The 25,995-nt window shown below is 48.8% G+C and overlaps 1 protein-coding gene across 1 annotated transcript in view; it reads left to right on the top strand.

Annotated features, from left to right (window-relative positions):
- The first annotated feature begins 328 nt into the window (after positions 1-328).
- LOC138491765 (tripartite motif-containing protein 59-like) overlaps positions 329-25,995 on the top strand; it is a 148,867-nt gene continuing 123,200 nt past the window's right edge. Inside the window, exon 1 of the mRNA XM_069618466.1 lies at positions 329-588. Coding sequence (XP_069474567.1) covers positions 433-588 — 156 coding nt within the window. The 5' untranslated portion in view covers positions 329-432. The remainder of the gene's footprint in view (positions 589-25,995) is intronic.

Below are 25,995 nucleotides of genomic sequence, written 5' to 3'. Positions count from 1 at the left end.
TTACTGCCTATCTATGGGACAGTAGCAGCTGGGACATTTCTGGAGTACACGGGCATCTAGTATCAGTGCCCGATAAATACCCATCTAATAACTAGACACAGCCATACCTGTTGGCTTTGCCACAGGTTGTTTCTAACAGGACCTCGATGCAAGGAACAGATTTGAGCATTGCTTATTAATCAAGTGGCTGAAGAAACACATATCCCTGCTGCTTCTAAGAACTCTAATAATAAGTGTTATGTTAATAAGAAACGTTACCCCCATAGCCAACAAATTACCAAATAATGTGGTATGCACATTTAAGGATATATAGTTGGTAAGATAGCTCAGTGGGTTAAGTGCTCACTGCTGGGGTACTTTGCTGCATGCTGCTTTGCCTCTTTTTGTTTTCATTAGGTGCATGTTGCATTAGTTTAAGTGTAATTGTGGACCATGACCATGCGTTGCCATTTACTTCTATGCCAGGTTTCTGCATCCTGTGGCACAGGACTGGTAGCAAGACGGCCGGAGCACACCAACACCAAGCAGGAGCAGCTTCTATTGCCTTGTCCGGAACCTCGAGATGACCGTAACTGCAGGCAAGCCAAGGTAAGTGCAAATACTTCCATTCACAGTAATTTGGTAATAGGGGCCTATACACACTGATATTAACGCTACATATGGTGATCCGTTCTTGTATGAAATGTATATCATATTACAGTGGTATAACCATGTTTCTTAGTTTACCGAGGAACAGTGCTATGTGATGCCACTTCCTGTTTTGTCAAGGGACGAAAGGTTATGTGCCATCACTTCCTGTGGTGTCACTTGGGGCGGGGTAAAATGACATCACTTCCTGTGATGTTATTAGAGGTTAAGGGACATGTGATAGACAGGGAGAAACTAGGGGGAGGTCGAGGAGAAGTGTTGCGTGGTTGGTGTATGCATTTGGAAGTGGCGGGTAGTTGGCAGAGCTGGGGACGGGGTGTGAGTTGGTGGGAGGAGTTTGTTTGCGGTAGGGTAGCTGTTGGTGTGGGATTGGGGGTGGTGGTTGTTTGTGGTTAGGTGGCTGGGGGTTTGTGTGGAGGTGTGGGTGTTGCTCGGGGTGGTCGCGGTGGGTGGGTGGCAGCACGCGATGCCTCGCCTAAAGCGCATGTGTAGGCGTACGGGCTGGGGTCTCGCGGGTCTGCGCGCCGGTCTCCGGGCTCGCTGGGTGGTATGAGTTTGGGGTGTTGTGACTGTTGGTGTGGATTGGTGGGGTGTGGTTGTTTGTGGTTTGGTGGCTGGAGGTTCGTGTGGAAGTGTGGGTGTCGCTCGGGTTGGTCGCGGTGGGTGGGCGGTGGCGCGCAGTGCCTCGCCTGAAGCGCATGTGTAGGCGTACGGGCCAGGGTCTCGCGGGTCTGCGCTCCTGTCTCCGGGGCTCGCTGGGTGGTGTTTTGAGTGGTGGGGGGTGTGTGTTTGCGGTGGGGTGGCTGGTGGTGTTGGATTGGGGGATGTGGTTGTTTGTTGTTGGGTAGCTGGTGGTTTGTGTGGAAGTGTGGCCTGTGTGTTGATTGGTGGGGTTGGTGTACATCATCCTTTAGGATGGGGAAGCGCCTGCGTGGGTCCGCCCACGCATTCGATAATTAAGAAGAAGAAGAAGGGTCATGTGATGTCACTTCCGCTACCCGAGGCATTTTGGTGAAATGACATACCTGGGTTTATGGCGCAGCATTCTATTGTTCTCAGTGGTCAATTTATAAAGTTTTGGGATCGGACTACCTTCAGTAGTCCAGCGTGTTTGCAGATGTTACGAGGAACAGTAATCCAAGGTGCGTTCAGAGATTTGGGTACTGTTGAGCTACCCTGGCAGAGAAAAGAAAAATATGTTCCCGTAGACTACTGTTCGGATACCGGTGTACTTTGGGATGATGTTGTGTGTGAGATCAGTGGTAGTGACCTGTTTTTAGAATGTCATGATGTTGTATGTGTTGGGGCATGCAAAGAGTTATGTACACTAAGGGAAATGTCATGCCCTTAAGTGGAGTTAGTTGTATTAATAAGTAATGAGGAATTATATAGGCTTTATGCACATGTTCGGGTGGAGTTTAGTACACCATGAAGAATAGATGCATATGTCTTGGCGTGTAGATTTGTGAACCGTGAGCAAGCTACAAATGTCAGGGTGTGGAGTAGTACACCATGAGCATGTGAGGGTGTAGAGGAATACAGTATGAGTATATATAAGAAGCTAGGGGGTAAGTTACTACACCGTCAGCAGGACCATAGGGTTACGGTGTAGATTGGTACACCATGAACATGTATGTTAATGATACCATGAGCAGGAATGTGTTTTAATATTGGTCATGGGTTTTGGGAGAATGTGATGGTACACAATCAGCAGAAGCATAGGTTAGGGTGTATTATTTATTCTGAAGTTATTGGAGAGTAGTGCCTGATCACCACTACTTTCGGGAGACTTTTATTTACATTCTTACCATGCATACATATCTTGTTAAAATGGATGCCCCTAAGTGGTGAGCCTGAAGCTGTGGGGTGAGGTGATAGTCTCAAGTTGGTTTGTGGAATTGATTGGAAGTGTATAACCTTATAGGCGTGTGTTGAATGTATGGAGTAAAGTGGTGGTTTAGTGTTGTACGGAGTTCTAGTTGGTTTTTGGGTACTTTATAGATTATGTGTTCTGTCTGCCGCAGTTACTTTTACTTGTTAGAAGAGACCAATGTTAGCTGTTTTGTAGCATTGGGTGCACTTGAAGTGCAGGGGCTGTAGCATTGGAAGCACTTGCTGTGCAGGAATTTTGTGGTCTATGCGCTTAATGTGCAGGAGGTTTTTTTGTAGCATGTGATGTGTAGAAATGTATGCCACAAGAACTAGATAAATGTAATGTAGTATGCAGTGCTTGGTGCACAGGAGGTTTGGCATTTAAGCAATTGGTGTGCTGGGAGTTGTTTAATGTCAGGGAGTATAGAGACATTAAAGCACTTAGCGTGCAGGCGGCTGAGGAGCAAGTAGTATTTGTCATGAAGTAGTAAAGCACTTGTGTGGAAGATTGTGGCATGGAGTGTATTAATAGTTAAAAATGAAGTTATATATAAGATGTCACGTAAACAAGGAAGTAACTCACCCTTGTCTGCATGTTAACTTTCTGCTTCCTGGCATTAACCTTTGTTTCAGTGCGTTATTTGTGTTAAGTCTTTTTTCTATCTTTTCATCCTTTTTATTTATTCTATAGTGAGATATAGGTGTAGTTGCAATGTGGTTTGTTGTCTGTCTGTTGTGTTTGTTGTGCTCTCAGAACTGGTTTTAGGTGGTTGGAGGCACGACAGGATTTCGGTTGGTGATGTTGGTTGCTCTGTTGAGAGAGGCTGTGCTCAGGTGTGGCAGACCGGGGCATGAGGAGGTTTAGGTTTTATTTTGATGGTTGCGAGTGTGGGTAGTTTTGCTGTGTTTGTGTCAGCCGCAGTGTTCCCCCCCCTAAGCTGGGCGCATGTGCACTTTCCCAGCTTCCTTCTGGGTGCTGCTCAGAAGATTTTTAGGTGTGCACACAGACAATTCTCACCTATTCAAAAACATTTAATAATGCACAAACCACCGCAATTACCTGACATTTTCATTCTCTTAAAATAAGCAACAAGGCTTGATATTCTGCTAATTTGCATTACACTACTATGCACCTAAAATCCCTAACTGCAAAATACAACACAAGAGGTTAAAAACTAATATGAAAAACTGGCTCCATGAACAGAAGAATCGAACCCAAAGATTTTCCCTCCCCACCCATGACTCCTAAACCTGACTCTACCACACTTTACCTTATGACTCTAACTTCTGCCCCAGAGTACATTAAGATACTGCCGGACAACCTTGACCCTTCCTCTCTTGGCTCTGCGAAAGGTCAGCAGACGTGTACCTACATCCACTTGTTTTATGTTTGTTGTAACATGAATAACGTTCATGCACCAGAAATTCGGTTACCCATCGTGCCTTACCAAAAGCGTCACCCACACTATATAATCGAACTACTCAAATATCGGATACTGACTGGATGTGTAACCTTATCCCATAATTCCTCTTCTTTTTACATATGTCACACAAGTGCTTTGAAGTGGCCCTATTGTAAATTAACGCATTATAAAACTCACATATTAACTTGACTCTAAAGATTTTGAAAAGACAAATTTGATGCTCATCGTCTCCTACTTTTGCATTACTAACATTACCCTATAGGTAGAGAGCAACATTGCAATATCATTTACTTAGCCTACAAGGAATAATGTGTACGGACTATGCCTGGGATTACTCGTCCATAGTATCAGGGCACCAGATATTCAGACAGGAGAATGCTTTTCACACAATCTGCATTGTTTCCAAGTGTTCAGAGTTCCTTTCGGCATAGACCTTCACACATTATATGGTAACTCGCTTCTATACAAAAATAGCTTCACTGAGCACTTGTGTAATCCTACGCAATGATATAAGGGTGGGGTATGTTGCAAACAATCTTTTATGCACTGCGAAAGAATTGTGTACATGCAGAGTCATGGCATTCTTAAAATGCACATCATATGTTGAGGCATTTAAATATGCCTTGCTTGCCAAGCATTGTGGGTCTGCAAATATCCCAGTGAGTGTTTACTGCTACAATCCCACACTTTTTCCAAGGCTCTATCAACTAGTATTGGAGGCAAGCACAGGGCCCGGTGAAGGGTTTACGTGGAAGCATCACTCCTTGCGGGTGATGAACAAAGCAGCACATTTTCTTTTTTCACAAAACATTTTATTACATTTTTCTCCAGCATAGGTACACAACAACATCATCAACAGTGCATTGTTCACCACCATATCATAGCGGTTCAAGCTTCGTGTCAGGGTTAGCCCTCCAGAAATGATGGTGGGTCAGGTTGTCCATGCCTCTGCGTTTTCCCCCCCTCACACCCAGGATGCTACGAGGCATTATTGTATTAGTTAGCCCTCCAGAAATGATGGTGGGTCAGGTTGTCCATGCCTCTGCGTTTTCCCCCCCTCACACCCAGGATGCTACGAGGCATTATTGTTTTATTCCCCTCTGACTTTGCATAAACTGTTTCCCCTTCGGTCATTGCAGTGCAAGAGATGTCGTCATTCCCCTGCTGATTTTTACCATGTAGCTTGGTCCTGTCCCCAGGTCCAGTCTTTGTGGGGTGCAGTTGCTGAGGTGATGGGGCAGGTATTGGAGACCACGATCCCTTTCACTCCAGAAACGTGGGTGCTGTCTTGGGCGGATTTACCTGTAAGCAGCGATCGAAAACTGTTTGGGATGGCTTCGGCGGTTGCTAAGTCCCTGGTGGCACGAGCATAGGGGTCTCCTAAGGACCCGTCAATACATCAATAGGTGAACTGTATGTCGCTGAATGAGCGTAGGGAGTCCCAATACAACCAAACACTCCCCCTTAGTAGTCGGCCCAAGGACTATTGGCACTCTTTTAGGAGCTATATGGCTTGTGAGTCGGTCTCTGAGGATGCCCTCTCGCCGCAAGATACTGAGGATGGCGCCCCAGAAAGGAGTTGAAGCTTATTGGTTTTATAATTTTGCTTGGTATCTCTGCCGTATGTGGGCCTATTGGTTACTGGCTCATTGCCTTTATGAAGACTGTCCAGATCATTGTATCGTGGGTGAAATTCCTGACATTAGGGTGTGTTCTGTTGCATGCATCGAGAACCTGGTGGGAGTTTTTTTTTTTGGGTGGTTGGGTGGTGGGGAGGGGGAGGGGTTTGTTCTCTTGTGGAGAGTTCTTGCTTGTCCTTTCTTCTTTCTGTTTTGTTTCTTCGTCTTCTTCTGTTTGTAAGGTTGCAATGGCATTGCCTGATGTATTCTTTGTTATGGAAATGGAAAACTAATAAAGAGAGATTTAAAAAAAGAAAATTGTTCAAAAGTCCTGAGCTGATTGCCGTGACCTCAGTGGTCGAAGTGTATGAAAAGAAGTAGTGGAACTATGTTCCCTGCTGGCCTGCCCTGCTCCCCACAAACCCCATTGCAACGCCCACTCCCATGCACAATACAAACTTCCAAACACGTGTGCCTGATGTTTAAGAGAATGTTAAGTACAGTGCACTGAAAGTGCAAGTTTCAACTTCTTCCTGCGCTTTTATTTTAAAAGGAAACCTTTCTGGAACAGTTTCTTTTTAAAATAAAAGTATAGGAACAGTAAAACTTAATTAAAAAAAGTAGAAGAGCACCGCTCCCCAGCGCTCCTGCTCACTTCGACCGCTGCGTGACATTCTCCGCTACAACTATCGTCCAACATTTCGATCACCATAGTGGAATCGAGGGGCCGTTTGCGTTTTTCCAAAGTCGCGTCAATGCAACTTTTGCAGCCAGGAGAAAGTCGGTGCATAGGCGAGGGACGTGTCCCGAGAGCGGGAATTCCCCTCCCCCTGTTTCTCCCAAGAGAATTATCCCAGGGTCCCACGGGATGGCCAGGCCAGTTATTTCTTTGATATGACCAACCACCTCCCTCCAGTATCTTTCGGCTTTCGGACAGGACCATATCATATGGAACAATGTGCCCCGCTCTGAGCATCCTCCCCGGCAGTCTGCCGGAATTTTGGGCTTGGCTTTGTGTAATTGGTCTGGGGTGATATAATATCTGTAGCAGAGTTTATAACCTCCTTCCCTGTTCGAGAGGCATTGCGTGCTTTTATGTAGTCTAGACCGAATTTTCCCCCATTCCGACACAGCCAGCTCCTGGCCTAGGTCTCTCTCCCAGTCCAGCATGTATCTTTCTTTTTTAGAGGGGTCAGTTCTATAGAGGAGGCAAAAAAAGCACAGAGGTTCTTTCTTTGGAGGTTTGAGATAATAGGGATAGTTCCAACACTGTTAGGTCTCTAGACCCCTTTTCCCTGACCACTTTGTGCGACAACCAATGCCGGAGTTGGACATAGTGGAACCTCTCTGATTCTCCCACCCCAAACTTTTCCTTGCATCTCTCAAACGTTTATGGGCGAGCCGCCTTCCAGAAAATCTGCGACTGTAATCCCCCCTCCTTCCATGGCCCAAAGCCGATCGGTGGGTTTCCTGGGGTGAATTCAGGGTTGTTCCAAATGGGTGTCAGTGAGCCTAGTGTTCCCCGGGTGCCCCATTTCCGTGCTGTGGCTTTACAGCTCTTGATGGTTAGCCTAGTTGCAGTGAGGGGGCCCCCTTTTTACTGGGTTTTTATGGTCGGCAAGTGTGGGAGCCCAGGGAGCACCAGGCTTCCTCTAGTTGCTTCCACAGCGGCTGGTCGCCATCTGGGACCAAGTATATGCGTGGGGAAAGTTGAGCTGCATGGGCGTACCTCGCTACATCGGGGACTCCCAGACCTCCCAATGCCCTTCTGTGGATCATGATTTTCTTTGCTATTCTGGGCTACCCCCCATAAACCCAACCCCCCAGACGAATTCCTGTATTTCCTTCTGCAGGGAGAGCAGCTCGTTGTCTGGAATATGGATCGGGAGTGCTGCGCAGTGGTACAACAACCTGGGGATTAAATTCATTTTTATAGTGCCGATGCGCCCGAACCAGGAGATATCCTGGTGCTCCCAGTGCTTTAGGTCACTCCGGAGGTCACTAAATAGCTGCAGGAAGTTTCTTAAGTATAGGTGGGAGGGATTTTTTTTAGATGAGGGAATTGGCATCAGCGTGCCAAGGTCTGCTTTTTGCTGCTTGGAAAGGTTGATTGCAAGGGCTGTAGATTTATCTAGGTTAACCCTGAAGCCAGAGACCACCCCAAAGTCTTCGATTTCCTTCCAGAAAGACCCAAGGGAAGCGCCCAGGTCAGTTGTAGTAACCAGGATCTCGTCCGCAAATAGGGCGATTTTACATTCATGACCCCCATCTTAAGCCCCTTTATCCTAAGGTTCTGCTGAATTCTGGCCACAAAGGGCTCCATGGATAAAGCAAAGATAACTAGGGGGCACCTGCTGTGTACCCCTAGTTATAATTATCGTTTCAGATCTGGTGCCATTAACCTGAAGTTGCGTGGTGGGGTTCCGATAGTTGGCCATAACCCATTTTGTAAAGTTTGGATCAAACCCAAAATTCTCCAGCACCTTTCAAATATAGCCCCAGTCCACCCAGTCAAAGGCCTTGTGTGCATCTAAAGATATTACGGCCATTCCCTCTCCCCTCCTACAGGCACTTTCAATGAGGTTTATCGTGTGCCGTATATATTGTCATGTGTCCCCCGCCCTGGTATAAATCCCGTCTGATCCCGATCGATCATATCCGCGAGGGTCGCTCTCAGCCTACCCGCCAGTACCTTTGAAAATATTTTCCCATCATTGTTCATTAGGGTTATCGGCCGATAGGAAGAAGCCTGCTCGGGGTCTTTCCCTGGCTTGTGGATAAGGACTGTGACCGACTCTGCCATAGACTTCATGACGGAGCCTGTGGATAGGAAGGAGTTAAATAGGACCATCAGGTGCGGGGCCAATATGCTCGCGTAGCTTTTATAAAATGTTGCCATAAAGCCATCTGGGCCCAGTGCAGTGCTCTTTAAGGATTTGATGGCTTCAATTATTTCTTCTGGTGTAATCAGGGATTCTAACGGTTCCAGCTGAGCTTTATTTTGAGGGTGGATGGGGTGGAGATACCTGGGCAGGCCAGCGAGTGATGTAGGGTGTCCCGACTTTATTGCCCTATGGTGGTTCACCAGCTCCTGCATTTCGTCTGTCTCTGTGTACCTGGCTTTACCATCAGTTCCTATAAGCCTCAGGATATTATTCCTACTGTGAACTTTCTTTAGTTTATATGCAAGGACCCTCTGCTATAGTAAAATTGTTTTGTGAAGGTCAGCGACTTGGCTGTCCGGTCCGCCCAGTGCATTTCGAGTGCAATTTTGGCTTTCTTTAGGGCCCTTTATGTTTTCCTAGAGCTCTGGGATTTCAGCTCTGCTTCCCAGAACCTCACCCCCTCCTCAAGCTTGGGTGCAGCAATATTTGAAACCGCCTCTGTTCCGCCTCTGCACTGATGAGGGAACATCTGACCACTGCCGTCATGGCGTCCCAGGTTACACTAATAGATGTGTTGGCGGGCGTGTTTTTCCTGAAATAGTTTATCGTTTCCCCAATTTCCCTTCTGATGCTGTTATGCAGCAATATGGAGTCACACAATTTCCATTGCATTTGTGGAGGATAACTCTGGCCCGAAATGCTAAGATTTGCAGAGACTAGGGCGTGGTCCGAGATCATACGGGTGTGAATCTCTACTTTGTCTAGGCAGGGGAACAGGACACTGGAGACTAATAAGAGGTCTATTATTGAGAATCCTCCATGCGTGCAGGAGTAGTGGGTGTAGTACCTCATTTCCCCATTAGCCAACCTCCATGCCTCCACTGTTTCTGTTTCCCTTAAGAGCTTTGCTAGGGAGAGCGCTTGTGTGAAGTCCGAATTGGTGGGGAGTAGGGTTTTGTCCATTTGGGGGTTGGGTACCAGATTAAAATCTCCAGCCATGAGGAGGAACCCTTCTTTAAATGTTAAGATACTTGGGATTAGGCCAGTGATAAACATATTCTGGGCTGTGTTTGGGCAGTAGACTGCCACAATGGTGATGGGCTGCTCCACGAATAGTCCCTTCAGTAAGAGGAATCTGCCACGGGGTCCCTTCTAACAGTAATTGTTGTTAGGGGCACCCTATCACTCCTCGTTTTTTCTCCCCGGAAGAGGCATAGAATGCTTTCTTAAACCTTTTAAATCTGATTTGGCTTTCGTCCGACTGCAGTAGGTGGGTCTCCTGAAGGAGAACTATGTCTCCTGATAGTCGCCCCAACCTGTGCTCCACTGATCTGCGCTTCCTTGGGGAATTAAGGCCCTGGACATTCCAGACGAGGACTACAGTTTCATTTTTGTCAGCCATCCTCTAGAGGAACAATAGCTTGTTTGGCGATGGACCTGCCGTTTCTAGTGCCCATGTGAACCGTGTGTGTGGTGGCCTGCTGGCTATATAGCTCTGAGATGTTCTCAACTGATGGTGTGCTGTGTTGTGTGTTTATCTGAGATGGCGGAACCGGTGAGTCCGCTCTTCCAGTGCTTCCAAATTCCCTCCCTCCGTCTCCCCCTACTCCTCAGAACCTAGAAGGATAAAACTCATCCCGTACCTATCAAATGGCCAACTGGGCCCAACGCGTAAACTGTGGTATATTATAGCAACTCAAGTTTATGTCATAAGGACGATTATGCTGAGAGTCTCCCGAGGCCCCATTTCACAAGTGCCCCTGTGTATTCCTCTATTCCCCCCCACCCTCGGCCGGCGCCCTTCTTCCCCACCTGGCACCTACTCTGGGTTGGCGCTCATGAAGAGGCCTGAATTCCTGGTTGGAGTCCACCAACCTTATTAATCAAGCAGAGGTGATGTTGATCAGACTGGGTCAGGTACCTTTCGGGGAGGCCCGTGGATCCTGCGCCTTCGACTGACTTTAGACCACGATGTCCCTGTCTGCTTTCTGGGGGTGTTTCGGGCCATCCCCTCCGATTCCGACTCTTCACTTCACCCGCCGATGCCTACAAATGTTTCTGCTTCTTTTAGGGAGTGGATCTGCTGCTCAGCTCCCTCCCAGGTGAATTTCACAGATGTTGGGAAACTCCAGTGGTACGGGATCCTTCTTTCACACAGCCATTCCGTTAACACCTTAAGAGCTTTCCACTTCTGTAGAGTAGAGTTTGCTAAATCCTGATAGAGTAGGATCGTTGTTAAGCCCCTTATCCTAGGATTCTGCTGAATTCTGGCCACAAAGGGCTCCATGGATAAAGCAAAGATCAGGGGCGAGAGGGGCACCTGCTGTGTACCCCTAGTTATATTTATCGTTTCAGATCTGGTGCCATTAACCTGAAGTTGCGTGGTGGGGTTCCGATAGTTGGCCATAACCCATTTTGTAAAGTTTGGACCAAACCCAAAATTCTCCAGCACCTTTCAAATATAGCCCCAGTCCACCCGGTCAAAGGTCTTGTGTGCATCTAAAGATATTACAGGCATTCCCTCTCCCCTCCTACAGGCACTTTCAATGAGGTTTATCGTGTGCCTTATATATTGTCATGTGTCCCCCGCCCTGGTATAAATCCCGTCTGATCCTGATCGATCATATCCACGAGGGTCGCTCTCAGCTTACCCGCCAGTACCTTTGAAAATATTTTCCCATCATTGTTCATTAGGGTTATCGGCCGATAGGAAGAAGCCTGCTCGGGGTCTTTCCCTGGCTTGTGGATAAGGACTGTGACCGACTCTGCCATAGACTTCATGACGGAGCCTGTGGATAGGAAGGAGTTAAATAGGACCATCAGGTGCGGGGCCAATATGCTCGCGTAGCTTTTATAAAATGTTGCCGTAAAGCCATCTGGGCCCAGTGCAGTGCTTTTTAAGGATTTGATGGCTTCAATTATTTCTTCTGGTGTAATCAGGGATTCTAACGGTTCCAGCTGAGCTTTATTTTGAGGGTGGATGGGGTGGAGATACCTGGGCAGGCCAGCGAGTGATGTGGGGTGTCCCGACTTTATTGCCCTATGGTGGTTCACCAGCTCCTTCATTTTGTCTGTCTCTGTGTACCTGGCTTTACCATCAGTTGCTATAAGCCTCAGGATATTATTCCTACTGTGAACTTTCTTTAGTTTATATGCAAGGACCCTCTGCTATAGTAAAATTGTTTTGTGAAGGTCAGCGACTTGGCTGTCCGGTCCCCCCAGTGCATTTCAAGTGCAATTTTGGCTTTCTTTAGGGCCCTTTATGTTTTCCTAAAGCTCTGGGATTTCAGCTCTGCCTCCCAGAACCTCACCCCCTCCTCAAGCTTGGGTGCAGCAATATTTGAAACCGCCTCTGTTCCGCCCCTGCACTGATGAGGGAACCTCTGACCACTGCCGTCATGGCGTCCCAGGTTACACTAATAGATGTGTTGGCGAGCGTGTTTTCCCTGAAATAGTTTATCGTTTCCCCAATTTCCCTTCTGATGCTGTTATGCAGCAATATGGAGTCACACAATTTCCATTGCATTTGTGGAGGATAACTCTGGCCCAAAATGCTAAGATTTGCAGAGACTGGGGCGTGGTCCGAGATCATACGGGTGTGAATCTCTACTTTGTCTAGGCAGGGGAACAGGACACTGGAGACTAATAAGAGGTCTATTATTGAGAATCCTCCATGCGTGCAGGAGTAGTGGGTGTAGTACCTCATTTCCCCATTAGCCAACCTCCATGCCTCCACTGTTTCTGTTTCCCTTAAGAGCTTTGCTAGGGAGAGCGCTTGTGTGAAGTCCGAATTGGTGGGGAGTAGGGTTTTGTCCATTTGGGGGTTGGATACCAGATTAAAATCTCCAGCCATGAGGAGGAACCCTTCTTTAAATGTTAAGATACTTGGGATTAGGCCCGTGATAAACGTATTCTGGGCTGTGTTTGGGCAGTAGACTGCCACAATGGTGATGGGCTGCTCCACGAATAGTCCCTTCAGTAAGAGGAATCTGCCACGGGGTCCCTTCTAACAGTAATTTTTGTTAGGAGCACCCTATCACTCCTCGTTTTTTCTCCCCGGAAGAGGCATAGAATGCTTTCTTAAACCTTTTAAATCTGATTTAGCTTTCGTCCGACTGCAGTAGGTGGGTCTCCTGAAGGAGAACTATGTCTCCTGATAGTCGCCCCAACCTGTGCTCCACTGATCTGCGCTTCCTTGGGGAATTAAGGCCCTGGACATTCCAGGCAAGGACTACAGTTTCATTTTTGTCAGCCATCTTCTAGAGGAACAATAGCATGTTTGGCGATGGACCTGCCGTTTCTAGTGCCCATGTGAACCGTGTGTGTGGTGGCCTGCTGGCTATTGTAGCTCTGAGATGTTCTCAACTGATGGTGTGCTGTGTTGTGTGTCTATCTGAGATGGCGGAACCGGTGAGTCCGCTCTTCCAGTGCTTCCTAATTCCCTCCCTCCGTCTCCCTCTACTCCTCAGAACCTAGAAGGATAAAACTCATCCCGTACCTATCAAATGGCCAACTGGGCCCAACGCGTAAACTGTGGTATTTTATAGCAACTCAAGTTTATGTCATAAGGACGATTATGCTGAGAGTCTCCCGAGGTCCCATTTCACAAGTGCCCCTGTGTATTCCTCTATTCCCCCCCACCCTCGGCCGGCGCCCTTCTTCCCCACCTGGCACCTACTCTGGGTTGGCGCTCATGAAGAGGCCTGAATTCCTGGTTGGAGTCCACCAACCTTATTAATCAAGCAGAGGTGATGTTGATCAGACTGGGTTAGGTACCTTTCGGGGAGGCCCGTGGATCCTGCGCCTTCGACTGACTCTAGACCAAGATGTCCCTGTCTGCTTTCTGGGGGTGTTTCGGGCCATCCCCTCCGAATCCGACTTTTCACTTCCCCCGCCGATGCCTACAAATTTTTACGCTTCCTTTAGGGAGTGGATCTGCTGCTCAGTTCCCTCCCAGGTGAATTTCACAGATGTTGGGAAACTCCAGCGGTACGGGATCTTTCTTTCACACAGCCGTTCCGTTAACACCTTAAGAGCTTTCCACTTCTGTAGAGTGAGTTTGCTAAATCCTGATAGAGTAGGATCGTCGAGCCCTGAAAGGTGATTTGGTGCATTGATCTGGCTTCACGCATAATCTCTTCTTTGATCTGATAAAAGTGCATTCTTGCGAGAAAGTCCGGCGGAGATGAAGATGTCTGCCTCAGGACCGTTCTGTGTACTCGGTCCAATTCCAAAGGAGAGTCATTGGGGAATGTTATTATAAATCTAAACAGATGCGACACGTAGCTCATCAAGTCTGCGTCTGGGATTGATGACGGGACCCCCGGAGGCGGATGTTGTTTCACCATGACCGTTTTTTTGCGTCCTGTTTCGCCTCTAGCGATTCACATCTCGCCTCGAGTGCTGCTATTCTGTCCTGCCCCTTCTCCCATTCGAATTTCTGGTCGCAAAGCACATTCTCAATTTCAGCAGCTCGGGTTTCCACCGCCACAACCCGCTTGTCGAGGGAGTTGATCTTCTGCGTAACCTCCTCGGTTCCTTTTTGAATCTCTCTCGTCAGGGCAGATAATAACTCTTTCAGGTCTGACTTGGTGGCAGACTGTGCTGGGTCCAGACTCTCCAGCCCAATGCCAAAGCTAGACGGTAGTTCTCCTAGCGGGTCCCCCTTCTTCACTTTCTCTGCAGCTGCCCCACTCATTAATGGTGCAATGTCTGCTTGTCTGGATGCCTTCCCGCTTTTTGCCATCTCTCCTGGGTGCGTAGCGCTGTGCACCCGTGGGAGGCAACCCGCACTTCTCTCTTTCAAAGAATCTGTGCCAACACTCTCTGCTTTAGCGCAGAGGGCACAGAGAGCCCGGTTCCGCAGCGTTGGTTGAGAATGCAGGTTTCCTTGTCTCTGATTCTCTGCTGGCGCTCCACTGCTTGGTTCAGTGGTGATGAGGCGCTTCAGCCAGGCGATGCTTGTGTCTTTCCCCCTCCCCCGTGCTAGGGGAAGCGCACCTCTGAGGAAGAGGGTTGGGTTGGTTCAGTTCAGAGTCCCCAGAGTTCTCCTGCTGTTAGGGATCCCATGCAGTGCCTCTCGTCTGCCTAGGGATGGGATCTCCTCAGTAATGCAGTGTTTCCTGGGAGGGTACCCCCCTTTTTCAGTATGCAGCGTGGAGTTAGCTTGGAGAGTAGGGCTGCCAGCTGGGTAGGTGTCCGTTCAGAGGGCTGCTATGCTTATGGCCCCCAACTGTACAGGAGCTGTACTATGTTGGTGATACGGTGCACATATTATGGGGAGATGCTTGCAGCCATGAGAGCGCTTTCGCTGCTACTCGGGGGGGGTGAGGCCTCCACCTCTTCTCAGGTTACTGGTGCTGCGGAGCACGCCCCTCTTCCCTCTGCTCACCTCAATGTCCATTTTTGTAGGACTGCCGGATGTTGAGCCTCCGATGCCTTGCGTCTCCCCAGGTATGGCCCCGGGCAGAGAAGAGTCGCAGAAGGACGGCGCACCAAAGGCCGTGAGCAGCGGGTATCCGGGGCTGCTGGCGATGAGCAGGGAAGTGGTCTCCCAGGTGATGCGTCGCCGTGTGGTGCGTGGTGACTGGGGGCAAGCGTTTCTTCATCGGGGTGGTCTGCGGACCGAAAAGCTTAGCGGGTTGCATGGGAGAGTGGCAGACATTTTGGCAGTACACTTAAGGAAATGTGTTGCATGTTTGCTAAAGGATAGACAATTCTAGTACCCATCTAGACAACAGCACCTTCTTTTTCTTTCTATGCTCAACTGCTGACGGCTTTTCAATATAACCATGTGTTCAGTGTGTTCAGTCTCTAGCATCTTATTTAACTGATCGCAAAGAATTACAGAATAGGGATCCATAGTTACAGAAGAAGGCGCTCAATCAGTTGTATCTCTGATGAATTGATGCAATAAAATTATATGTGGGATTTTCTTCAAAGGGATCCATAATAAACCTCAGTAAGGCTCTTGTTTAATTTTATCCATGCTGTGGTGCGGAAAGGTGGGCCAAACTATATTATGTGCCCTGTCATTTCACTCCCTATGTCAGGGGTACAAGCAGGACTCTAATCAGATTGTGCTCCCAACTTGGAGTCAAATTAGTTTTCAGGGAGTAAACAAGTAATTAGCTTTGCCAATATGGATACTTTCTGCTTATTAAAAGATGTTCTTTCCCCATAAAATTCCTTTTGAGATTGGGCATTAATATTATTAGAGTTCCTTCCTTCCCATGCCACTGCTCTACTGGTCACTAATTTGAAAAATATCAGTGGAGCTTTGTGGGTTGAAGCAATGATATGTTCATTGTTTCTCATTTTTGTTACGCACATTTTTCTTTTTTAGGGATAATGTAATGTGGATAGTAAGCAGAGGCACAGGAATTTTGGATCATCATATTCTAAGGTGCAATTATTCTGATGCAGTTATGATCCTTACACAAATTATTAGAAGTATGTTCTTCTGGTCCTTGAATTACTTCATTAAAGTGGCACTTGAGCTCCTTTCAGCATGTTTTTGACACATTGCTTTTAATTGCCATTAATCCATCGGCAAATGTATTCTGTCTGAGTTTCTTGACAGCCACATCAGTTATGACAATAGATATTTGTGTTTTGTAATACAAATGAGTGATTTTCCAGTGGCATAAAACATACATGGCCTCATTACAACTTGGGGCGGTATCCTGGTGTAAACCCACTAGAATACTCCCTCCCTCCCGACTTGTTCTGTGTTCAGACCCATCGCTTCTTGCCACACCACCGTCTCTGCGTTTGCCCATTTTAACAAGTCCCTCCACCACGTCTATACAGTTGGCCTCGTCTGTGCTTTCCACCCCATCCCTATCATGTTTTTCGCCAGTATATATGCCAGGTCATTGAGCTTACTTACATGTCTAGCCCTTTCGGTCCTTGGGAATCCCCCTAGCAGACAAGCCATGGGGGATCCAATGCCCAGTGCGATATCTACCTTTACCAATGCATGGGCTACTTCTCCCCAGAATATACTAATTTCCATACATGCCCAAAACATATGCACTAGATCTGCATTTATATCCCCGCATTTCGGGCATGTTTGTGTTGCTGCCTGGCTAAATTTTGCGATTTTCCTCGAGGTCAGATATGCCTTATGGGTAACATATAATTGGATCTGTTGTAGTCGTGCGTCTCTCGACACCTTTTTATGATACACCATAACTCTGCTCCAGCTACTATCTGACATTTGTTCTGGTAAGTCTGCTTCCCAATTCTGCCTTGTATGTCTTAGTTCCCCTCCTATCTTGGACATTATTAGTTCATATATCCGCAAGACTTCGTGCCCTCCTTCCGCCACATCATAAAATGTCTCTTGATCTCATCCGGTTGTAAGGACGTTTCAGTCTCTGGCCATTTGCGCCTAAGACTCCTCTGGAGGCGGGTGTATGTGAGGTGTTGCCCTCTGTGCACCCCCGTATCTCTTACCAGTTCCTCAAAATATCTGGGCACCCCTTCCTGCAGTACATCTAGCACCGTCGCTTCTCCCTTTGGTTCCCAGAACTTCCTCACATTTAACCTCAATTGTTCGTTAACCTCTTCCAATACAACGAGCGGGATCTGCGCAACAGCAAGTGCGAGCGAATTGCACTTGGATCAGCTAGCCATATCACTTTGTTAAAAAAGAACAGAGTACTTTCAGCTCGTAGTAACCTTGATTCTGGCGTTTGGCCATCTGACAGCCATTTAGCCACAAATTGCAGCTGGCTCGCTACAAAATATACTTCAAAGTTGGCCACTTTTATACCCCCTCGTTCTTATGGATTCTGAAGCTTCGACAGTGCCATTCTACACCTCGAATTATGCCATAAGAAGATCCTGCATATACTGTGCAATTTCCTGAAAAACGATTTCGGTATCGCAAACGGGATATTTGCAAAATAGTGAAGGAGTCTCGGTAGGACCACCATCTTCAGTAATGCTGCGCATCACATCATGGCCAACGGCAATCTAGCCCAGAAAGACATGCTGTTTTCAGTTTTGCTCACCGCCCTCACTGTGTTCTGTACATGTTCTATTTTAGGGCATTGTTAGATGTCTACCCCCAAGTACCTAAATGTGTCTATTTCCCATTTAATTGGTAACACCGGTAGTTTGCGCATGGACTTCCTTGCGTACCCTCCCAAAGGGAGCAGACTCGACTTTTGTGGGTTAACAGTTATGCCTGATGTAAAGATTGGAGGGGCGGGTCTGTACTTCTGCTCTTTATATGGCAGAGGAGAGGCACAGAGGACCCCAGCCAAGATTCTCTATTATTGGTACGTGGTCGAGCAATCAAGGCCTAGCTTCTCAGGAGGTGATGCAGGCTGGTTCTTAAGTACAGTGTAGTCCCCAAGCACTCACAAAGGAATGTCCGCACACTGTATTAGTTAAAACACAGTCTTTACATAATTAATATTGAAGGTTATGTACAATATCACGATAACTCACTTTGTACTTGGTTATCTATAATGGCAAATATACAGTTCTACGTCTACCACAATTATTATTAGATCTCTTTAAAGTGCATCAGCTGTATGGTTAAATGTCACACAAATCATTTTTAAAGGAAACCAACAATAGATATCAGAGGAAAGCAGTTGGTTAGAACAATTGGCAGAATACTGGCCCTTACCATTAGACACAGTTCTGTGTGGAGATCCCCCCTCCTGGGCAACCTGTAGGATCAAGATATCACAAGCCCAGTCCATATATTGTTCACAAGAGTCTTTCCAATAATTCAGCAACCCCAAAGTACCTGGAATTGTAGCGTTCCTCATCAGGAAATCAACAGCCCTTCTTGAGTGCCCTCCCTTTAAGGCAGGAGTCACGGGTCGTCGAACGTCCGACGGAGAACAGGGTGAATTACAGCGGTAAAGTGGCAGCTTCTTTCCTAGCGGTGCTCGTCGATGGGGAAGCGTAAACATCCTGCAAGGAAGAGGCATGCAGGGCACCTCGATGTCAATAGTTCTGGACCGCAAAGAGTTTGAAGAACTGTGGCCCAGCAAGGGCATCGAGTCGTCTCTGTGGTCGTTGGGTGGTGGGAAACCCACTGGTGAATGCTCCTCGGCACGTCGACGGCCTGGCCTTCTCCGGCGGGATTAGGCGGGTGACGGTGCAGATGAGAGTGTCCTTGGATCAAAGGTTCTTAGGCAATGGGGTATGGCGGCGGACAACAGTCTGGGCGTTTCTCTTTGGGATTCTGCGGCAGTCTCCGTCCCCGGTCAGCAGCCTTTCATAGGTCTGTCTACCAGGGAGCTTTGGCAAAGATCAGCTGGTGCACTATGGTCCCTCGTAGCTCGGGAAGAGGGCGCCTTACCAGGTCCTCTCTGGGTCAGTCCTTGGAGACACAGCAGCTTTCAGATTGATGAGGAAGAGCAACAGCAATTCTTCTCTTCCAGCGGGGCTTCAAGGCCAAGCTTCAGTTTTACTCCAGTTACTCTTCGTGGTTTGGACTTCAGCTTCTGAACACGATTCCTAGCGGTGAGAGGTCCCCAGATATACTGTTGATCTCCCATTCATTCTGCTGGGTCACACTCAAGCATCCAATCACTTCGAAGGGCATTCGGCCGTCAGTCAGCCAATCAGGCACACAGTGTATTCAGGCAATTCTTCTCCATCCAGACATTCATAACACAGAATGTGGATTCGGAAAAGTACCACGCCATTCAACACTACACACTGCATTCATACTAGTTTCGGGCAGGGCTGTCTCAGTCATTGTGTCAAACACCTGATGCCAGACATCCACAACAAGAAGTATAGATTTGTCACATACTCCATTCACCCAGGTCCCATCCACAGGTGTACCCATAACATACAGTCGTTGGGAAGGCTCCAGCCAGTCTGGTCGGCACTTCCCCACACGACCATATATGGAACTTCCACCCAACAGCCAGTCAGGGGGAAGGGACAGAGTCAGGGCTTCCCGGGACTTCGGGAAGATCAAGTTTTATAGGCAATGGAAGGCAAGAGGCCACGTGGGCCATCTTATCTCCACCAGGAATATACCGATTCCAATGACAGGCCCTGGGCATCCCAAAATGGAGGACGCTCAGGGCACTAGTCAATTCAGCACAGAGCTGCCACCAGCCCGTACCCTGCACTGTGGGCCACAAACAGGTGCCCAAAAACATACACTAGGGGCGCAGGGTTGTACCCCACCCATGGGTGCCATGAGGGTATCCGATGGGTCTGTACACCAAACCACAAGAGAGAGCTGCACCACCACCCCCACATGAACTCCTGCGTGGAAAACACAACAGAACACATGATAAAAAGCAGTAAAGGACAAGGATACGGAGGCCCTGTCCCTCCGATGCATTTCCAGCATCACACCTGACAGTGCCGCATACCGCTCCATTACATCCAAAATGTATTCCAAATTCGTCTCTGGGTGCTGCAAGTACAGATGCATATCATCTGCATACAACAAGATCAAATGCCTCCCTCCCGGTGTGCTGATTCCCGCATCTCCGTATTTTTCACTTAGGTAGACTGCTACTGGTTATAACGCCCATATGAAGAGCATCAGGGACCACAGACATCCCTGCCTAGTGCCCTTACTCAATTGCCACTGTTCTGTGATACTTGTGCCAGTCTTCACCCTTGCTATCGGTTCATTGTACAACAGCTGCACCCATTTAATGTATGTGGGCCCAATACCAATTTTTTATAGTACCGCAAGCAGCCAAGGCCATTTGACTGAGTCAAATGCCTTTACTGCATCAAGTGACGCCACTGCCACGTCTTGTGTTCCTCCTTGGGTGTAATCTCTTATATGGTGCAATCTTCTCAGATTATTGGTGATATTTCTATGTGGCACATATCCTGTCTGATCTGTATGTATAAGCTTAGCTATGACCGGTTTGAGTCTAGGCGCCATGACCGCCGTGAGGATCTTCCCATCCTGGTTCAATAACGAGAGGGGTCTGTATGAGCCACAGTCTGTATCCGACTTATTTGGTTTAAGAAGGAGGATAATTATCGACTCTCTCAGGGACCCGGGTAATTTGCCAGTGTCTAGTGCCCCGGTTAGCATTTCTATTAGTGGGGCAAGGATTTCTGTCTTATATTCTTTATAAAATTCACTTGGAAACCCATCTGCCCCTGGGACTTTACTGGTAGGTAGTTCGTTTATCACATACTGTAGTTCTTCTATCGTGATGGGTAACTCTAGGCTGCCCCTTTCCTCCATATTTAGTTTGGGGAGACAGATCTCGGTCAACGTTTAATGTATCTCTGACATATCACTATCTGAGGTTTCCCTGAACAGATGTTTTTAATATTAATAAAAACACTTATTAATCTTCTCTCAAAGCAGGAATGAACCAGCCAGGACGTCTGGCCCCCACCCGTTAGATCTAGAGGATGCGTACTTCCACATTCCCATTCACAAAGGACACAGCAAGTTCCTGCACTTCGTTCAGGGAAAGCATTACCAATTCAAGGCCCTTCCCTTCGGGCTGAAGTCAGTGTCCAGAGTCTTCACTAAGTGCCTGGTGGCACGCCGGTGGCGGCCCATCTGTGGCTACAAGGGATCCACGTCTACCCTTACTTGGACGACTGGCTCATCCAGGCCAGATCAAGACATCGCCGTCAACCACGCGGCGAGGACCATCCACCTACTGGCGGATATGGGATTCTCAGTGAATTATGAAAAGTCCTGCTTGACTCCATCGTAGGACAGGCTGTTCCTGGGATCCCAACTCAACACAGTGTCATGCCTAGCGTCAGTGTCGAAGAGGATAACAGCCATCCTGGGTTCCATGACGCACGTTGGATCCAGGTCTCCGGAAGTTTCCAAGACAGGATTGCGCTCAACGTGAGTTTCCATCGAGCAATAAGGGGGTGGGGCGTGCGCTATCATCTGTCCGGAGGCACACAGGGACCAGTTTTTCTGATTCTTCAGTGCCCCTCAAGGGTGGATTTCATCGAGTTTCTTTGTGGAGGCTTCCGGAAGATTCTTTAGGCCTACACCGCGTGGATCATGTCAGAGGAGAAGAGGGACTCCCCTTCCCTGTTCAAGCTTAGCTCCGACTGCGGTTTGCGGAATGTTCACATGGACGTCAAACATTCCCATTGCCTGTACTGCCTGTACCCAATGCATAAGGAGGAGGATTGTGCGTTTTGCCCTGAACTCTCGAAACGAACCTTGAAGGATCGGTGTAAATGGCTGGATGACTGGCTGCAGGCCAAGGCCTCTGTACCGGGTGGTTCCCAGGAGCATGCCCCTCCTGGATCCGGGAAAGCTGAGCGGGCTTCTAAGTGCTGTGAGGGCACACCCCTCCCACGGGGGGTCCAACAAAAGGCCAAGCACCACAAGTCTGCTTCCGTCGGCAACAGCACTGCGGCAGGCTTCTCGATGGGCAGGGCGCGTTCAACATCCCCAGCTGCATCGGTCTCCAGTCAACGCTCTGGATCTTCATCCAAGAGGAAGTCGGATCACCCGGGCAAGCTGAATGTGGCCCCGGAGAGTCCAAGGAGAAGACCAAACAGGGTACGGCATCTGGCCTGCCCACGGCAGAGAAGGTCAAAGGGGATTGTGGTTCCGACCTGACTACTAAGGAGAAGCGCAGGCAGGACAAGGTGTCTGGGACAGCCGTGAAGGCCAAGCAGGACAAGGGGCCCAGCCTGACCGTGAAGGCCCAGGTGCACCAGACGAAGGTGGCTCCCTCCATCGAGGTGGTGGTAGCGTCCCTTTTGAAGGCCATAGGGGCGGACTCGCAGGGCGCCCCTCCTACAGCAAGGGTGTCCCTCCCACCCAGGAGGGAGGCATGGTTTAAACCCATTGAAAAGACCCTGGAGAAGAGGATGCCGATCATCTCCCCAAGACCGTCCCCTCTGCACGTGAAGAAAGGGGGGAGGTGCTGAGGGCCTCCAGGGCACGGATATCTCCTCTGCTGAGGAAGATGAGCTTGTTTACCTCAGTACCATCCAGGAAGGCGATGGCGACGAGGGAGACACCAGTGTTGCGCCCTACAGTGAGGACGACGAGGATACCGTAGAGGAAGGCGGCGGAGGACCTCAGTATGATGAGGGCCTTGGCCCTACTCCTCCACCCCAGTTGCCTGTCCCGACGCCCCAGCTGCCACCTAGAGATCTTTCGATGGACATTCTTTCTACCCTTCATACTCTGGTATCCGAGATTCAGAGGACGATGCCGGCGACACTGCCATGCTATCCCCCCCATGGTGCCGGTGCCGTCCGGCCTGCTGACAACAGAGAAACCACCGGCCAAGAAGAGGAACAGGCACCCGCTGCCTCCTTGCCACCCTGCTCTGCTGCCCCGCACAGGTGAGACGGAGTCAGACACAGTGACATTGACGGGCACGGATGATGACGGCTGCATGGGGGAACTCCTGTCGCCTCAGCCCAGAGCTATCGTGCTGTCATGATCTCTGCTTCCAAAAGATCAGGACTTGCCCGACTCCCTTGGAAGCAGACCCATAACCCCGGTTCCGAGTGCCAGCCAGTCCCAATTGGGACCTTTTGGACCCTGTCCTGGCGCCAGTGGCACCAGGCTCATAAAGATGCCCAGTCCCAGCGCTGGAAGCGCCGGGCTCATAATGCTTGGGTGGACTTACCTGCAGCAGACCATGCTGCTTACTTACCTGCCAGTTGAACCCCTGATCCTCTTCTGTTTGGGACTACTTTTCCTTTTGGGTGGGGCAGGAGCCACTCCCTAGGTTCAGAACACTGGAACTCTTCTGGAAAGCAGGAACTCTTTTCTTACCTAGGCGTGGCTGTGGAAGGAGACACCTAAGCACTACAGGAGGCTATTTAAACCACACCCGATGGATGAATCTTGCTTTGTGTTATTCTGCATTCTCTGCAGCAGAACGCTCAGCGTGTCTTCTGCTTCTGATCCTGGGCCTAAGGGAACAAAGGCTTACCATCCTGGAATCCAGTCTTCAGCAGCACCTGTAAAGACAAAGAAAGAACAGGTTAGCACTACGGTCTTCAGTGGCAGCGCATCTCTTACCTGGTCCATCGGCTGTCACCAACGCCTCGCGCTGCATTCCGGCATCTGAAGACAAAGGCTTACCTACTCTTCGCATGCTCCGGAGGTCTTCACACTGCATTCCGGCATCTGAAAGACAAAAGCTTACCAGCTCTTCGCACGCTCCGGAGGCCTTCGGTGCTGCATCCCGCATCTGAAAGACAAAAGAAGGTGCGTTTAAAGACATTGGGCAACTTTATTACTCAGGTGCCATTACTCCTTCCCACGCCGAATCCAGTGGGTATTCCAGCACCCTTCAGTTTCTCTAAAGCTCCGAACTTGTACCTGCAAGATAAAAGGGACAGTTAGTGCGCATCGTGAAGCAGGATACAAGCGCTTACTTGCGTGCTTCCAGGCGCTTCTATTCCTCACGCGGGTTCGATCCTCAACTCTCATCAGCCCGCCATCCGCCATCGCCGGAACCCTGCAAAACAAGAGATATCATTACAAAAGACTTTTAAGACATTTGAAGTGCCCAGAACTTACCGTTCGTGCAGTTAACGACGGACAGCAGTCCTCTGAGGTCAAGAGGCCTGCACCCTTATCCAGTGAAGAAACTGGTTACGGCACCCTGCCCCGAGGCAGATGGAGAGCTCGGCGTTCACTTACCTAAGGTGAGGGCGTTAACCTTTGGGGTTCTACAGGAGAAGAGAAAGGGAAGAGGAGAGAGGCACCCAATAACCCCAGTTCATTAATCCCATATTTTCTATCTGCAGACATCTTACTCTTCGCGTCAGACATACAGTGCACAGAGGTCCAGCCCAAAGAGCCAACCGTGTGTTACACATCACCTTTGAAGATACGGCATTCACCCAGTCAAGACCGGCGCCTCTGCGGGAATCAGGTGAGCGTTACAGAACACAAAGCCTACCGCAAAACTCCCACCGAGGCGCAATGGAAACCTCGGATACCGACCAGCTAGCCCAGTTACTTGGGGAACTAAGAGCAGAAGTGCATGCAGCCCGTCAGGAAACGAATGCTCTAAGAAGGGAACTGATTATTTCCAAGGAGCGAACAGACGATCTCGCTAGACAATTGCTACAGTCACAAGCCGGACAAACTCCGTTACCCGCATCAGGGGCAAATCTTCCTTCAACATCCTCTACGAACCCAGTGCAGATCAACCTACCTGGGAATGTACCTCTGGCTCCGCCCAAACGATTTTCTGGTGACCCAAAGAGGTTTGCAGTATTTATTAATCAGTGCCGGTTGCACTTCTTATGCCGGCCAGCAGCCTTTCCAACTGATCAAGCTAAGGTAGCTTTCGTGCTTTCGTACCTTAGTGGTAATGCGGCAGACTGGTCGATCCCTCTAGTTAATCAAGATGATCCGGTTCTCCATGATTTTCAAGCTTTTCAGCTCAGTATGGAAAAACTGTTTGCAAGACATTCACAGGGGCAGGCCTCGGACAATGAGCTCCTTTCATTGCGACAGGGTAATCAAGACCTTTTGGCTTATATTGCGTCTTTCAACAGACTGATAGTGGAAACTCGATGGCCTGAGGACAAAAGGATTACGCTGTTTTATAGAGGTCTACGTGGAGAGCTCAAAGATGTGTTAGCCCAAGTAGTGAATCCCCCGCAAGACTGTTCGGACTATATTGACTTAGTCGTTCAAATTGACCACAGACTGCAGAACAGGAAGGCCGATCGTTCCAAGTTTGATGCTCGAGTATTTTCCAAACCACCAACTCCTACCAAAGGAGTAGACTCCGGGGAACCCATGCAAATAGGGGGCCTGAAAGGACCACTAACACAAAAGGAGCGGGAAAGGAGAAAACAGCTGCAATTATGCCTCTATTTCGGAAACTCGGGGCACTTTCTTCGAGACTGTCTGGTGAAACCAGCCAAGAAGGCAGTAGGAGTTGCAGTTACCAGGGTCACAAACTCTGAGCAGGGAAACGACCTCGCCCTATAGAGGTCCTCTTGCCGAGTGTTAAAACCAGTTCAGTGACCTCGCATTTCGTGATACCTATGGTCCTCATTAGCCCTGAACATCCGGATCGATTACATGCGATTGAAGCTTACGTCGACAGCGGTGCCATCGGCAATTATGTGGATCATGAAATGGTTTTGAGGATGAATCTGACTCTTTGTCCAAAGGCTGTAAAGGACGTCATTACTACGGTGGGTGGTACGGAGATAGCCTCCGGACCAGTAACGCATACCACCCAAGAAGTGACGCTAGTAAGTCAAGATGGACACCATGAGAAGATCGTGTTCGATGTGATCAAGGCCCCTCAGTTCCAGATTATTCTAGGAATTCCTTGCTTAGAGAAGCACAATCCTCAGATCGATTGGCGAGCAAGAACGGTTCAGTTTCCAGAATGTGTCTCTACTTGTCACCCTCGACCTGGTGTTGCACTGGCAGCAATTTCCTCGGAGGCTCCCCAGTTACCTCCTGAATACCTAGAATTCCAAGATGTTTTCCGGAAGGATCAGGCTAACTCTCTACCCCCTCATAGGTCTTATGACTGCCAGATAGACCTGATACCTGGATCTACTCCTCCTTGTAGTAGAATTTATGCCCTCACC

Source organism: Ambystoma mexicanum, chromosome 10 (assembly GCF_040938575.1).
Source record: "Ambystoma mexicanum isolate Mex_15411 chromosome 10, UKY_AmexF1_1, whole genome shotgun sequence".
NCBI classification, from domain to species: Eukaryota; Metazoa; Chordata; class Amphibia; order Caudata; family Ambystomatidae; genus Ambystoma; species Ambystoma mexicanum.
This window is presented reverse-complemented; position numbering and strand designations above follow the sequence as displayed.